Source organism: Coregonus lavaretus, assembly GCF_964263955.1.
Source record: "Coregonus lavaretus genome assembly, chromosome: 2".
NCBI lineage: Eukaryota > Metazoa > Chordata > Actinopteri > Salmoniformes > Salmonidae > Coregonus > Coregonus lavaretus.
In genome coordinates, this window is record NC_139989.1 from 61,268,945 (window position 1) to 61,284,118 (window position 15,174).

General features: G+C 43.7%; 1 protein-coding gene across 1 annotated transcript in view; it reads left to right on the forward strand.

The window, feature by feature from the left end:
- pold1 (polymerase (DNA directed), delta 1, catalytic subunit) overlaps positions 1-1,851 on the forward strand; it is a 33,616-nt gene extending 31,765 nt beyond the window's left edge. Inside the window, exon 27 of the mRNA XM_084183458.1 lies at positions 1,572-1,851. Within this exon, the coding sequence (XP_084039584.1) occupies positions 1,572-1,659 (88 nt within the window). The 3' untranslated portion in view covers positions 1,660-1,851. The remainder of the gene's footprint in view (positions 1-1,571) is intronic.
- The last annotated feature ends 13,323 nt before the right edge of the window (positions 1,852-15,174 follow it).

A 15,174-nucleotide genomic window follows, 5' to 3' on the forward strand; every position in this document is an offset into this window, starting at 1 on the left:
GTCAGATGAAACCAAAATAGAACTTTTTGGTAAAAACTCAACTCGTCGTGTTTGGAGGACAAAGAATGCTGAGTTGCATCCAAAGAACACCATACCTACTGTGAAGCATGGGGGTGGAAACATCATGCTTTGGGGCTGTTTTTATGCAAAGGGACCAGGACGACTGATCCGTGTAAAGGAAAGAATGAATGGGGCCATGTATCGTGAGATTGAGTGAAAACCTCCTTCTATCAGCAAGGGCATTGAAGATGAAATGTGGCTGGGTCTTTCAGCATGACAATGATCCCAAACACACCGCCCGGGCAACGAAGGAGTGGCTTCGTAAGAAGCATTTCAAGGTCCTGGAGTGGCCTAGCCAGTCTCCAGATCTCAACCCCATAGAAAATCTTTGGAGGGAGTTGAAAGTACGTGTTGCCCAGCGACAACCCCAAAACATCACTGCTCTAGAGGAGATCTGCATGGAGGAATGGGCCAAAATACCAGCAACAGTGTGTGAAAACCTTGTGAAGACTTACAGAAAACGTTTGACCTGTGTCATTGCCAACAAAGGGTATATAACAAAGTATTGAGAAACTTTTGTTATTGACCAAATACTTATTTTCCACCATAATTTGCAAATAAAATCATTAAAAATCCTACAATGTGATTTTCAGGATTTTTTTTCTTCTCATTTTGTCTGTCATAGTTGACGTGTACCTATGATGAAAATTACAGGCCTCTCTCATCTTTTTAAGTGGGAGAACTTGCACAATTGGTGGCTGACTAAATACTTTTTTCCCCACTGTATTTAGCAGATGTAGCGACACGCTTGTGTTCCTAGCTCCAACAGTGCAGTAGTATCTAACAAAATCACAACAATACACACAAATCTAAAAGGAAAATAATGGAATTAAGAAATGTATAAATACATAAATATTAGGAGCAGCAGCCTTCAACCCCCAGTAACCAAGCTGTCAGAGCAGCAGTCCCTTAAAAAGCATGGGCTGACGCACACCCAAACATTTTTGTAGGTCCTGACGGAGGTTAAACTGTATGAAAAGAAAGTTGCACACTCTATAGGTTGTATAAAAAAAATTACATAACATCAAAGATCCACCACCATATTTTACAGGAGGTATGGGTTTCTTTTCTGTTCATGCATTCTCATTTCCACTTCAAACCCATTGAAAACCTGTGGTTTGAATTGAAGAGGGCAGTCCATAAGAACAGACGAAGGATATCAATGATCTGGAAGGATTCTGTATGAAGGAATGGTCTAAGATCCCTCCCAATGTGTTTCCAACTCATAAAACCTTTAAGAAAAAGGCTCAGTACCTTAATCCTCACAAGGTGAGGTATTGAAACAGGAGGAAAAAAAGTATTACTTAAACAAATTCTCTTTCTCTGTTCAGTTGTATTCGTATAAAAAATATAATTTCCAATTTTTATGGAGCATACAATATAGCTCAGTATTTGTATTTATTTTATAAATTTTTCCTCATCTTTATCAAGATTGTCAATAATTTAGGACCCCACTGTATATATTTTATTATTATTATTAAGTAAATGTTGCTGTCCCTCCCTCTGTCCAGCCGGGACTGTCCCATATTCTACATGAGGAAGAAGGTACAGAAAGACCTGGATGATCAGGAGAAGCTGGTGTCTCGCTTTGGATGGTGACAGGCAGACGCAACAGAGACTCCATATTCACCGGCTCCCCTCTCTCTCCCTCTGTCCCCTCTCTCGCTCCCCACTCCCTCTCTCCCTCCTTCTCCTGGAAAGGATTTGTACTGTATTGTCTTCTTGTAAGAATGATAAATGTTACACTATTTTCTTGAAATATGAATCTAAATAAATGTTTTTGTAGAAATGTGTCTTGTCATTGTTGTCTGTCTTCAGTCTAGAAGACCTCAGTTGCATTGAGCCATAAGTATGGTGGTGGATTTTGTAATATGTTGAGTACTAAAAGTTGTGTAGTGGGCATTTGACGATAACCAATGAAAGCAGCAGGTTATTTCTTACTGTGCACTTCTAATAGGTTACAGTTCAGGGTTCCAATGGCATGTGTTAATAGACTAGGGCCTGTATTTATGAACCATCTCAGTAGGAGTTCTGATCTAGGATAGGGTTGGCAAAGGGAGGGTATTTTTTATTTATTTTACCTTTTATTTAACTAGGCAAGTCAGTTAAGAACAAATTCTTATTTTCAATGACGGCCTACCCCGGCCAAACCCGGACGACGCTCGGCCAATTATGCACCGCCCTATGGGACTCCCAATCACAGCTGGATTGTGATACAGCCTGGAATCGAACCAGGGTCTGTAGTGACGCCTCTAGCATTGAAATGCAGTGCCTTTGACCGCTGCGCCACTCGGGAGCCCAAGTGCATTCTGAAAGTATTCAGACCCCTAGACCTCTTCCACATTTTGTTACGTTACAGCCTTATTCTAAAATAGATAGTTTTTTTCCCCCTCAGCAATCTACACACATTACCCCATAATGACAAAGCAAAAACAGGTTTTTAATTTTGGGGGGAAATTTATACAGAATAAGAAACGGAAATATCACATTTACATAAGTATTCAGACCCTTTTACTCAGTACTTTGGCAGCGATTATAGCCTTGAGTCTTCTTGGGTAAGAAGCTACAAGCTTTGCACACCTGTATTTGGGGAGTTTCTCCCATTCTTCTGTGCAGATCCTCTTAAGCTCTGTCAGGTTGGATGGGGAGCGTCGAGTTGTAGAAACCTCAAGTATCATCAATGGAAACAGGATGCACCTGAGCTCTCATAGCAAAGGGTCTGAATACTTATGTAAATAAGGTATTTCTGTTATTTGTAATACATTTGCAAAAAAATCTAAAAACCTGTTTTCACTGTCATTATGGGGTATTACAGTGAGGGGAAAAAAAGTATTTGATCCCCTGCTGATTTTTGTACGTTTGCCCACTGACAAAGACATGATCAGTCTATAATTTTAATGGTAGGTTTATTTGAACAGTGAGAGACAGAATAACAAAAAAAAAACGCATGTAAAAGATTTTATAAATTGATTTGCATTTCAATGAGGGAAATAAGTATTTGACCCCTCTGCAAAACATGATTTAGTACTTGGTGGCAAAACCCTTGTTGGCAATCAGAGGTCAGATGTTTCTTGTAGTTGGCCACCAGGTTTGCACACATCTCAGAATGGATTTTGTTCCACTCCTCTTTGCAGATCTTCTCCAAGTCATTAAGGTTTCGAGGCTGGCGTTTGGCAACTCGAACCTTCAACTCCCTCCACAGATTTTCTATGGGATTAAGGTCTGGAGACTGGCTAGGCCACTCCAGGACCTTAATGTGCTTCTTCTTGAGCCACTCCTTTGTTGCCTTGGCCGTGTGTTTTGGGTCATTGTCATGTAGTCTCACTGCCCTTGCTAGTCTCACTGCCCTTGCTAGTGTCACTGCCCTTGATAGTGTCACTGCCCTTGATAGTGTCACTGCCCTTGATAGTGTCACTGCCCTTGATAGTATCGGCCTTCGTCAGAGCTTTTGAGTGTTTTTAATTTGCCCCCTCATGTAGACATTGCTCCACCCACATCCGTTCAATGCATCGAATGGGGTTGGAGTCGAGGGAAAATAAACATGTTACCATATAACAATGTGCTTTTCATAAGTATTCTAATAAAGTGTGTACATAAAACGTATTAAACACGTCTGTAAAACCACAATGAGGACATCGACATATCAAGTAAGTTTTTTCATAAATCATTGGGTACAGTGCAAGAAAAAACGTCAGAGTAATCTGAAGTGGTGGCATTAATTCATGTTCACATTTACAACATAACATGTACGAGCATTTCATCATTAAGACCTTTTTATAATGTCTGGAGGGTGAAAATCCAAAAACATTCTCTTTTGTATTAGTTAGATCACCTCTTGTTAGAGCTGATTTGGACATATTTGTATCAAAGACAGAACATACAGAGCTCCATGTACGTGTGTGTGTAAATATATGAAATATGAGTGTATATGATGAAATATTAGGTACGTACCTTTAGGGTTTATTTACCTGATTTGAGAGATATTCCTTTGTTATTAGTGTAACTTAGTTTTTGGCTCCCCCTCTTGCCCATTCATTGTACTGTGGTAAGTGTGTTAGTGATAGGATAAAGGCAAGAAGTTGGGCCTTCGGGGGGAGGGGAGTCCTAGCTAGACGCGGGAGCTGTATAGTCTTTTGACCATACAGGCCATATGTATTTTTCACATCAAGTAATCTATGCTTTAAGTTGATTGGAGAATCATGTCTTGTTAGATATGAGAAGAATAAACCTTGTTGTTGCACCATATCCCTGGATCTCATTGAATGTTTTTGCCGTTTGGGAACTTCGAAAGTGGACTGTATGTGTCCGAAACAACCCCGCTTCAGGCTTGGGCAGTGGCTATGGTCAATTGGTAAGGAAGCCACTACACCTCTCTTTTCTGATATCTTGACTTTCTCTATGCCACAAAATCTAAAGGTAGAAATCCCATGTTTTTGGTCAGTAAAATTCATCATTCATAATTAATTCATCAACATTTGCTTGGGCAGTGGCTATGGTCAATTGGTAAGGAAGCCACTACAATCAAGTCAAAAGAGTCCGTGAAGGATTACTATCGGAAGGAATGCTCCGGTACAGACACATGCTGGATATTGTTTTATTTACCATTGCATTCAGACCGCAAGCACAGCTCGCTTGGAAGGACTTGAACTCCTAGAATCCGCCAGCCGTGAGTAACCACTGCGAATGAATGAGCTGCCTTGTTCAATGCAATCGTTTCATCAAGCATATTATGGAAGCGCAAATGTGCTTATAATTGGAATGTTTGATAAACTTGGGAATGGAATTCAAAACACAGCACTGTAAAAACAATTAAGAAGTTTTGAGTTTGGGCAACACTGAGATCCTATGCACAATGTAACCTAATCAAATGTCTAATATTAGGCCTAACGTGGAAATACAACGCATCAATGGAACTCTAGTAAAGGATCTAAAGATACTGGGTGTCGAAATTGAATTAAAGGGGACAAAAACCTATAATGGGATTAAATATTTAATGCATCTAAAATGCCGAACTTGCACATATTCAATGAAGAATTGGTCAATATGCTGAAATGGATGACTGTGTTTAAAGCATTAAAGGAGGTCTAAAGGGGCATTGCATTTATCAATCAAATCGACAAGTGTGTCATTGTAAATTTAGTGAATTAAAAGTGAATGATGGCGGATAAAATCCCAAATAAGACCCCACTGGAGAGGGCAGAGGAGCACGAAATTCACTCTATGCAGCCCGGAGAGGCAAACTTGGAGTATGTACAAGCAAAATGAATGAAATAAAAGTCCTTCTTGTTGATGGAGGAAATGTCGAAACTGTGAATGAGGGTCTTGAAGCATTTGATGTTGTTCTCAATGACTTTAAGAATGATCATGAATCTGTTCTAGAGCTGGTCACAGAGGAGGAAAAGGAACAGAGAGCATTAACTATTATCAACCAGGAATGAGGACATGAACATTTCCTGAAAGAGGTGGAAATATGGAAAAAATATAGGAGTGGAGCCACAAACGCTCATTGAACCACATGACAGCATTTCCAATGTGTCAAAAATATCAAGTAAAACAAAGTATTTTAAGGCTGCATCATCCTCAGTGTCCTCTGCACACCTAAAAGCTGAGGTAGAGAGAGCAGCACTACTCGCTCGCCAAGCGTCATTACAGGGCAAGCATGCATTGGAACTGGAGAAAGCTCAACTGAATGTTAGGATGGAAAAAATGGAACTGGAAACTGACATAGCAGCATATAATGCCAGACGGAAGGTCCTGGAGAGTTTTGAGTCAACTTCTCAATCCCATGCTGTGGCAGTCCACTTACTAAGCCAAGATGATGGAATTAACTACTATTTTTAGAAGCAGGATCCTGAGGTTTTTGAGGAACCTGAACCATCACCTGTTGAGTTTGCAGGATTAGGTGCAGTTCCAAAGACCCCACTACAAAGGGTTTTACAACAACAGACAACAAAGCCCATTCAGAAAACAGTCATAAACCACACCATTTAGCAGCCAACAGCAAGGTCTAGCAATCAACACAGAATCAACACTGAATCAGCCATAAGACCAGCCATGATAACTTCTCTACTGTCATTCAAAGGCAGAATGAAATTGCTGACCTCCTTGTACTTCAGCACAAACTGGCCACACTTCCTGTTCGGGAGATACCTATGTTTGACGGTGATCCTCTAAACTTTAGGCCATTCATGCGTGCATTTAAGCATGGCATAGAAGATAAGACAAGCAGCCACCAGGATAGCTTCTATTACCTGGAACAGTACACCTCTGGTCAGCCCAAGGATCTGGTCTGCAGTTGTCTGCATATCGAAGCCAGAAGGGGCTATGCAGAGGCTAAGAGGTTGTTAAAGGAACACTTGGCAATGAAATCAAAGTCACCACTGCTTACATGGAAAACGTTTGGAACTGGAGAAACATCAAACCAGATGATGGAAAGGGACTGGGTGGCTATGCACTCTTAGAGGTTGCTGTAACGCTATGTAAGACCTACAGAACATGGAAGAGCTTAATCTTCCCTCCAACATAAAGTTGATAATGTCAGAACTTCCCTACAAACTAAGGGGAAAATGGAGGTCTACAGCATGTGATATTTTAGAGAGAAGCCACCTGAGGACCCAGTTCAGTGACCTTGTGACGTTCATGGAAAACAGGCCAAAATATTGCAGGATCCGTTGTATGGCGATATTCAAGATCCCCTGTCCAACAAAAGGTTTGTACAAACCAAAACAGCAGCAGACTTTAAACAGCAGTTCAAGTCCAAGACTAGGGGAAGCAGCTTTGCCACCGCAGTAGCTGTAGTGGCAGATTGCGACTCTGAATGTTTGTTCTTTTAAAAGGTTTTTCAAAGTAAAGAGACCAAATCAAATCAAATCAAATCAAATCAAATTTTATTGGTCACATGCGCCGAATACAACAGGTGCAGACATTACAGTGAAATGCTTACTTACAGCCCTTAACCAACAGTGCATTTATTTTAAACAAAAAAGTAAGAATAAAACAACAACAAAAAAGTGTTGAGAAAAAAAGAGCAGAAGTAAAAAATAAAGTGACAGTAGGGAGGCTATATATACAATAGAATAAAGTGACAGTAGGGAGGCTATATATACAGGGGGGTACCGTTGCATAGTCAATGTGCGGGGGCACCGGCTAGTTGAGGTAGTTGAGGTAATATGTACATGTGGGTAGAGTTAAAGTGACTATGCATAAATACTTAACAGAGTAGCAGCAGCGTAAAAAGGATGGGGTGGGGGGGCAGTGCAAATAGTCCGGGTAGCCATGATTAGCTGTTCAGGAGTCTTATGGCTTGGGGGTAGAAGCTGTTGAGAAGTCTTTTGGACCTAGACTTGGCACTCCGGTACCGCTTGCCGTGCGGTAGCAGAGAGAACAGTCTATGACTAGGGTGACTGGAGTCTTTGACAATTTTGAGGGCCTTCCTCTGACACCGCCTGGTATAGAGGTCCTGGATGGCAGGGAGCTTTGCCCCAGTGATGTACTGGGCCGTACGCACTACCCTCTGTAGTGCCTTGCGGTCAGAGGCCAAGCAGTTGCCATACCAGGCGGTGATGCAACCAGTCAGGATGCTCTCGATGGTGCAGCTGTAGAATTTTTTGAGGATCTGAGGACCCATGCCAAATCTTTTTAGTCTCCTGAGGGGGAATAGGCTTTGTCGTGCCCTCTTCACGACTGTCTTGGTGTGTTTGGACCATGATAGTTCGTTGGTGATGTGGACACCAAGGAACTTGAAGCTCTCAACCTGTTCCACTACAGCCCCGTCGATGAGAATGGGGGCGTGCTCAGTCCTCTTTTTTTTCCTGTAGTCCACAATCATCTCCTTTGTCTTGGTCACGTTGAGGGAGAGGTTGTTGTCCTGGCACCACACGGCCAGATCTCTGACCTCCTCCCTATAGGCTGTCTCATCGTTGTCGGTGATCAGGCCTACCACTGTTGTGTCGTCGGCAAACTTAATGATGGTGTTGGAGTCGTGCCTGGCCATGCAGTCATGGGTGAACAGAGAGTACAGGAGGGGACTGAGCACGCACCCCTGAGGGGCCCCCGTGTTGAGGATCAGTGTGGCAGATGTGTTGTTACCTACCCTTACCACCTGGGGGCGGCCCGTCAGGAAGTCCAGGATCCAGTTGCAGAGGGAGGTGTTTATTCCCAGGATCCTTAGCTTAGTGATGAGCTTTGAGGGCACTATGGTGTTGAATGCTGAGCTGTAGTCAATGAATAGCATTCTCACGTAGGTGTTCCTCTTGTCCAGGTGGGAAAGGGCAGTGTGGAGTGCGATAGAGATTGCATCATCTGTGGATCTGTTGGGGCGGTATGCAAATTGGAGTGGGTCTAGGGTTTCAGGCACCTACCCTCCTGATGCTCTCAGGATCTCGTGTATTTTGTGCTGTTAAACATTCATTGGTCGACTGCCAACAGGTGAAGGCACAGCCACACGAAGCCAAGTTTGAGTTTCTGAGATCAAGAGGCCTTTGTTTTGGCTGTTTGATGAGAGGATATTTAAGCAAAAAATGTAAAAAGAAAAAAGGATGACCTGTCAGAGCTATCAAAGAAAGCACCCCACTATCCTGCACATTGAAGGAGGAGAGAGATTTGGATCTCAAAAGGCGGATATGAGTGGTGTAGCAGTAAAGTGGGAGGAGACCGTCAGCAGTGCTCTTGTTTCACTGGAAGCTGGTGAAGATACCTGGGCCGGTACAGATTGTGCACTTGCAATTGTGCCAGTTCAAGTAAATAATATGCCATTTAGCAGACGCTTTTATCCAAAGCGACTTACAGTCATGCGTGCATACATTTTTTTGTGAATGGGTGGTCCCGGGGATCGAACCCACTACCTTGGCATTACAAGCGCTGTGCTCTACCAGCTGAGCTACAGAGGACCACAGTAAAGATGGCAAATGGAATCAAGTCTGTGTTAACCTATGCGTTTCCCGATTCTGGTAGCTCAGCAACATTTTGGACAGAGAGACTCATGAGGCAGCTGAAAGCTAAAGGCAGTGAGACTGAAATTCTGCTATGAACAATGGGACAGGAGTCTCCTACCAAGAGCTCTGAGATATCTGGATTAGAGATTGGCAACATGGAAGGCGACACATTTCTTGCATTACCAAAGGTCTAGAACCAGAGTAAGATCCCAGTGACAAGAGAACATTCCCTCTCAGAAAGATTTCAAAAGGTGGCCATACCTGAAAGAGGTTCAGTTGAAGGAGATTGATGCCGACGTTGAACTCCTGATTGGCATAAATGCTTCAAAGGCAATGGAACCCTGGCAAATCATAAATAGCCAAGGCAACGGACCGTATGCAGTGAAAACACTCTTTGGATGGGTGATGAACGGTCCTCTTAACCCCTGTACCATGGCAGAAGAATCTGGATGTCCTACGGTGATGGCCAATCGTATCTCAATGGCCGACCTGGGGGTTCTTCTGGTAAATCAGTACAACCATGACTTCCCTGAGAGAGAGTATGAAGAGAAAAGGGAGATGTCAGCTGAGGATCGTAAGTTTATGGAGATGGTATCAAGCTCCATAACCCTCAAAGACCGTCACTACTACTTACCGTTGCCCTTTCACAACAAAGATGTAGTCCTGCCAAACAACCGTGACATGGCAGAGCAGCGGGCTCTAAATCTTATCAGGAAGTTCAAGAAGGACAAAGTTTACGCTGCAGAGTACAAAGGCTTCATGGAAGAGGTAATAACAAAAGGTTACGCAGAGAAGGTACCACAAGAACAGCTCCTCAGAGAGAAAGGCAAGGTATGGTACATACCACACCATGGCGTTCACCATAAGCGCAAAGGAACAATACGAGTGGTGTTCGACTGCTCATCATCATATAAAGGAACATCTCTCAACAGTGAACTCCTTCAAGGACCTGACCTGGCAAAAACGCTCATCGGAGTCTTGCTAAGATTTCGGCAAGAGTACATTGCCATGATGGCAGACATCGAAGCAATGTTCCATCAAGTATGTGTCCATGAAGATGAGTTAGACTTCCTGCGATTCCTATGGTGGCCAGATGGTGATATTAACAAAAGATTGGAGGAGTACAGAATGACGGTACATCTTTTCGGTGCTATATCCTCTCCAAGTTGCGCAAACGTTGCACTGCAAAAGACAGCAGAAGACAACTGTGAGAAGTACGATGAAGAGGTTATTGAAACAGTCAAGTCCAACTTCTATGTTGATGACTGCCTCAAATCAGTGGCCACAGAACAAGCCATAGCTCTCACAAAAAACCTCAGAGATGTGTACTCTCAGGGTGTGTTCAAGTTGACCAAGTGGGTCAGCAACAGCCACGCTGTGCTAGCTTCTATCCCTGATGAACACAAAGCCAAGTAGATAAAATAACTGGACCTGGATAGAGGAAAGAGCACTTGGAATCCAATGGAACATTGAAAGTGATGCGTTTACCTTCCGAGTCACTATCAAGAACAGACCCCTTACAAGAAGAGGTATTCTCTCAACTGTCAGCTCTGTTTATGATCCATTAGGTTTCCTCGCCCCATTCATATTAAAAGCAAAGCAAATTCTTCAAGAGCTCTGCAAGCTAAAGTGTGGATGGGACGTAGTCATCTCCAAAGAACACTCTATTTCATGGAAGGGATGGCTCTCAGAGCTGGACCAGCTGTCCAGATTCCAGATTGACAGGTGCATGATGCCTGAGAACTTTGGTCAAGTCAAGACCGCACAGCTGCATCACTTCGGTGACGCAAGTGAACAAGGTTATGGCACGGCAAGTCACCTTATGTTCACAAATGGTATGGAAAAGGTCCACATCGCATACATGCTGGGGAAATCAAGGGTGACTCCACTCAAGCAGATGACGATCCCCAGACTGGAACTTGCTGCCGCAACATTGGCGGTGCGAGTGGACAGGATGTTAAGGTTGGAGCTCCAGATTGAACTTGAGGAGTCAACTTTCTGTACAGACAGTCAGTCTGTGCTCAAATATATCCGCAACGATAGCAAGAGATTCCATACCTTTGTGGCTAATAGGGTTGCTGTGATTCATGACCTATCGAAGGCAAAACAGTGGAGGTATTTGAACTCCAAACACAACCCAGCCGACGATGCCTCAAGGGTTATATGTTGAAACTTTCCTGAACTCAAAGAGATGGCTCAAAGGACCAGAATTCCTGGAGAAAGCAGAAACACAATGGCCGGAAGTCCCCGAGGAGCTTGGCTCCATCCCTCCAGATGATCCAGAGGTGAGAAAAGACGTCATCGTGAACAGAAAAAGTGTGGAAGAAAAGAGTCCGACCAGAAAACTGATTGTTTGCTATTCGACATGGAACAGCTTGAAGAAGCAGTTGCCTGGATGCTGAAACTGAAAAGACGACTTCTACAGTTAAGCCAGAAAAGGAAAGTTCTCACACAAACTGATCCAGGATCAGATCAGAGTTGAACAAACTCACAGAAGGAACAAATTGACATGTTCAAACTGACGTTTGGAAAAGAAAGTCTGTCTGTGGATGACCTAGATGAAGCAGAAAAAGTCATCATTCGATTTGAGCAAAGACAGCACATTAAACAAGACATTGCACTCATTGTGAAAGGAAGACAATGTGCGATGTGAAGCGGCTCAATCTTTAAGCTTGATCCAATTGTTGACAATGGCATTCTGAGACTGGGAGGAAGGTTAAGCAAAGCTGCTATGCCTACGGAACTAAAGAATCCTATGATCCTGTCCAAAGACTCCCACATCTCCAGACTGATCTTAGTCCACATCCATGAGCAGGTTGGCCACTCTGGGAGAAGTCACATGCTTTCCAGACTTCACCAGCGATATTGGATACCCTGTGCCAACTCCTTACTAAGGAAGATCCTTAAGAGCTGTGTCTTCTGCAGGCGGATGCAAGCTAGAGCTGGAGAACAGAAGATGGCCGACCTTCCACAAGATCGGGTGTCACCTGATTTGCCGCCTTTCACCAATGTGGGCATAGATTACTTCGGCCCCATAGAGATGAAGCGAGGCCACGTTCATGTGAAGCGGTATGGTGTGATCTTTACTTGCCTTGTGAGTTAAGCTGTCCATCTAGAAGTTGCTAGTTATCTGGATTCTGATTCCTGCATCAATGCCCTGCGCAGGGTCATCTGTCGAAGGGACCCAGTAACAAGTATCAGAACAGACAATGGCACCAACTTTGTTGGAACACAGAGAGCTAGGAGAAGCTCTGAAAGAGCTGGATCACAACAAGATTCAAAATGCATTACTGAAGGAAGGAGTGACATGGTCATTCAACCCTCCCTCTGGAGCTCTCCATGGGGGAGTATGGGAGAGGTTGATCCGACTGGTGAAAAATATCCTCTATTCAGTCCTTAAAGAGCAAGTACTGGATGATGAAGCTTTGCAGACAGCCTTGTGTGAAGTTGTGGCGATCATGAACGACAGACCAATCACAAATGTAACAAATGACCCTAATGATCTAGAACCCCTGACTCCGAACCATTTGCTTCATCTGAAAGCAAAGCCAGTCCTGCCACCAGGACTATTCCAGAGAGGAGACCTATACTCACGAAGGAGATGGAAGCAAGTACAATATATCACTGACCTCTTCTGGAAGAGATGGATAAGGGAGTATCTTCCACTTATGCAGGAGTGGAACAAGTGGAACAAAACTAAGAGAAACTTCAGTCCTGGTGACCTTGTTGTCATCATCGATGACACAGCCCCAAGGAACTCTTGGCTAATGGAGTGTGTGGTGGAGGCTTTGCCAGGGGCCAAAGGTCTTGTCCGGAGCGTCATGGTTAAGACCAAGACCAACATCTTACAGAGACCTATCAATAAACTCTGTCTGCTCCTGGAGGCGGCTGACTGAGACACACACACACACAGTGCTCCATCTTTGAATCACGTGCACCTCTGATTCTTGGATGTCGTACTCTTACATTTTTGGACGTCAAACTCTTGACTTTTTTGATGTTGAACACTTGAACACTTCAAATCTGGGACTGAGATCAATGGACTCTTGTCCTAAATGGGACCTTGTGTATTTGTATATAGCTATGAACCATAATACTGCTCTGGTATAGTATGTTTTGTGTGTTGGCTCTATTTTTGAAAATTAAGTAATTGTTATGCCATCCGTGCAGTTAACAATTAGGGGCCAGTATGTTAGAGCCGATTTGGACATATTTGTATAAAAGACAGAACATACAGAGCTCCATGTACAGTGGGGGGAAAAAAGTATTTAGTCAGCCACCAATTGTGCAAGTTCTCCCACTTAAAAAGATGAGAGAGGCCTGTAATTTTCATCATAGGTACACGTCAACTATGACAGACGAAATGAGAAAAAAAAATCCAGAAAATCACATTGTAGGATTTTTTATGAATTTATTTGCAAATTATGGTGGAAAATAAGTATTTGGTCAATAACAAAAGTTTCTCAATACTTTGTTATATACCCTTTGTTGGCAATGACACAGGTCAAACGTTTTCTGTAAGTCTTCACAAGGTTTTAACACACTGTTGCTGGTATTTTGGCCCATTCCTCCATGCAGATCTCCTCTAGAGCAGTGATGTTTTGGGGCTGTCGCTGGGCAACACGGACTTTCAACTCCCTCCAAAGATTTTCTATGGGGTTGAGATCTGGAGACTGGCTAGGCCACTCCAGGACCTTGAAATGCTTCTTACGAAGCCACTCCTTCGTTGCCCGGGCGGTGTGTTTGGGATCATTGTCATGCTGAAAGACCCAGCCACGTTTCATCTTCAATGCCCTTGCTGATGGAAGGAGGTTTTCACTCAAAATCTCACGATACATGGCCCCATTCATTATTTCCTTTACACGGATCTGTCGTCCTGGTCCCTTTGCAGAAAAACAGCCCCAAAGCATGATGTTTCCACCCCCATGCTTCACAGTAGGTATGGTGTTCTTTGGATGCAACTCAGCATTCTTTGTCCTCCAAACACGACAAGTTGAGTTTTTACCAAAAAGTTCTATTTTGGTTTCATCTGACCATATGACATTCTCCCAATCCTCTTCTGGATCATCCAAATGCACTCTAGCAAACTTCAGACGGGCCTGGACATGTACTGGCTTAAGCAGGGGGACACGTCTCGCACTGCAGGATTTGAGTCCCTAGCGGCGTAGTGTGTTACTGATGGTAGGCTTTGTTACTTTGGTCCCAGCTCTCTGCAGGTCATTCACTAGGTCCCCCCGTGTGGTTCTGGGATTTTTTCTCACCGTTCTTGTGATCATTTTGTCTTTTATACTGATAACAAGTTCAAACAGGTGCCATTAATACAGGTAATGAGTGGAGGACAGAGGAGCCTCATAAAGTGTGATTTTCTGGATTTTTTTTCTCAATTTGTCTGTCATAGTTGACGTGTACCTATGATGAAAATTACAGGCCTCTCATCTTTTTAAGTGGGAGAACTTGCACAATTGGTGGCTGACTAAATACTTTCCCCCCCCCACTGTATGTGTAACCCTGTGCTTCGCTGAAATGTATGTGTAACCCTGTGTCCTCACCATGGTACTAAAACACAAAGCAAAACTCTGACCTCAAACATTTCAGCGAAATCGGTCTCACCGTTGTTGACAGGGCGTTTCTCCACCGTTGAGACTGTTTCTCTCTGCTATCCTCCCTTCAGTGTTCTCTCTGCTATCCCCCCTTCAGTGTTCCCTCTGCTATCCTCCCTTCAGTGTTCTCTCTGCTATCCTCCCTTCAGTGTTCCCTCTGCTATCCTCCCTTCAGTGTTCCCTCTGCTATCCTCCCTTCAGTGTTCTCTCTGCTATCCTCCCTTCAGTGTTCTCTCTGCTATCCTCCCTTCAGTGTTCCCTCTGCTATCCTCCCTTCAGTGTTCTCTCTGCTATCCTCCCTTCAGTGTTCCCTCTGCTATCCTCCCTTCAGTGTTCTCTCTGCTATCCTCCCTTCAGTGTTCCCTCTGCTATCCTCCCTTCAGTATTCTCTCTGCTATCCTCCCTTCAGTGTTCCCTCTGCTATCCTCCCTTCAGTGTTCCCTCTGCTATCCTCCCTTCAGTATTCTCTCTGCTATCCTCCCTTCAGTGTTCCCTCTGCTATCCTCCCTTCAGTGTTCTCTCTGCTATCCTCCCTTCAGTGTTCCCTCTGCTATCCTCCCTTCAGTATTCTCTCTGCTATC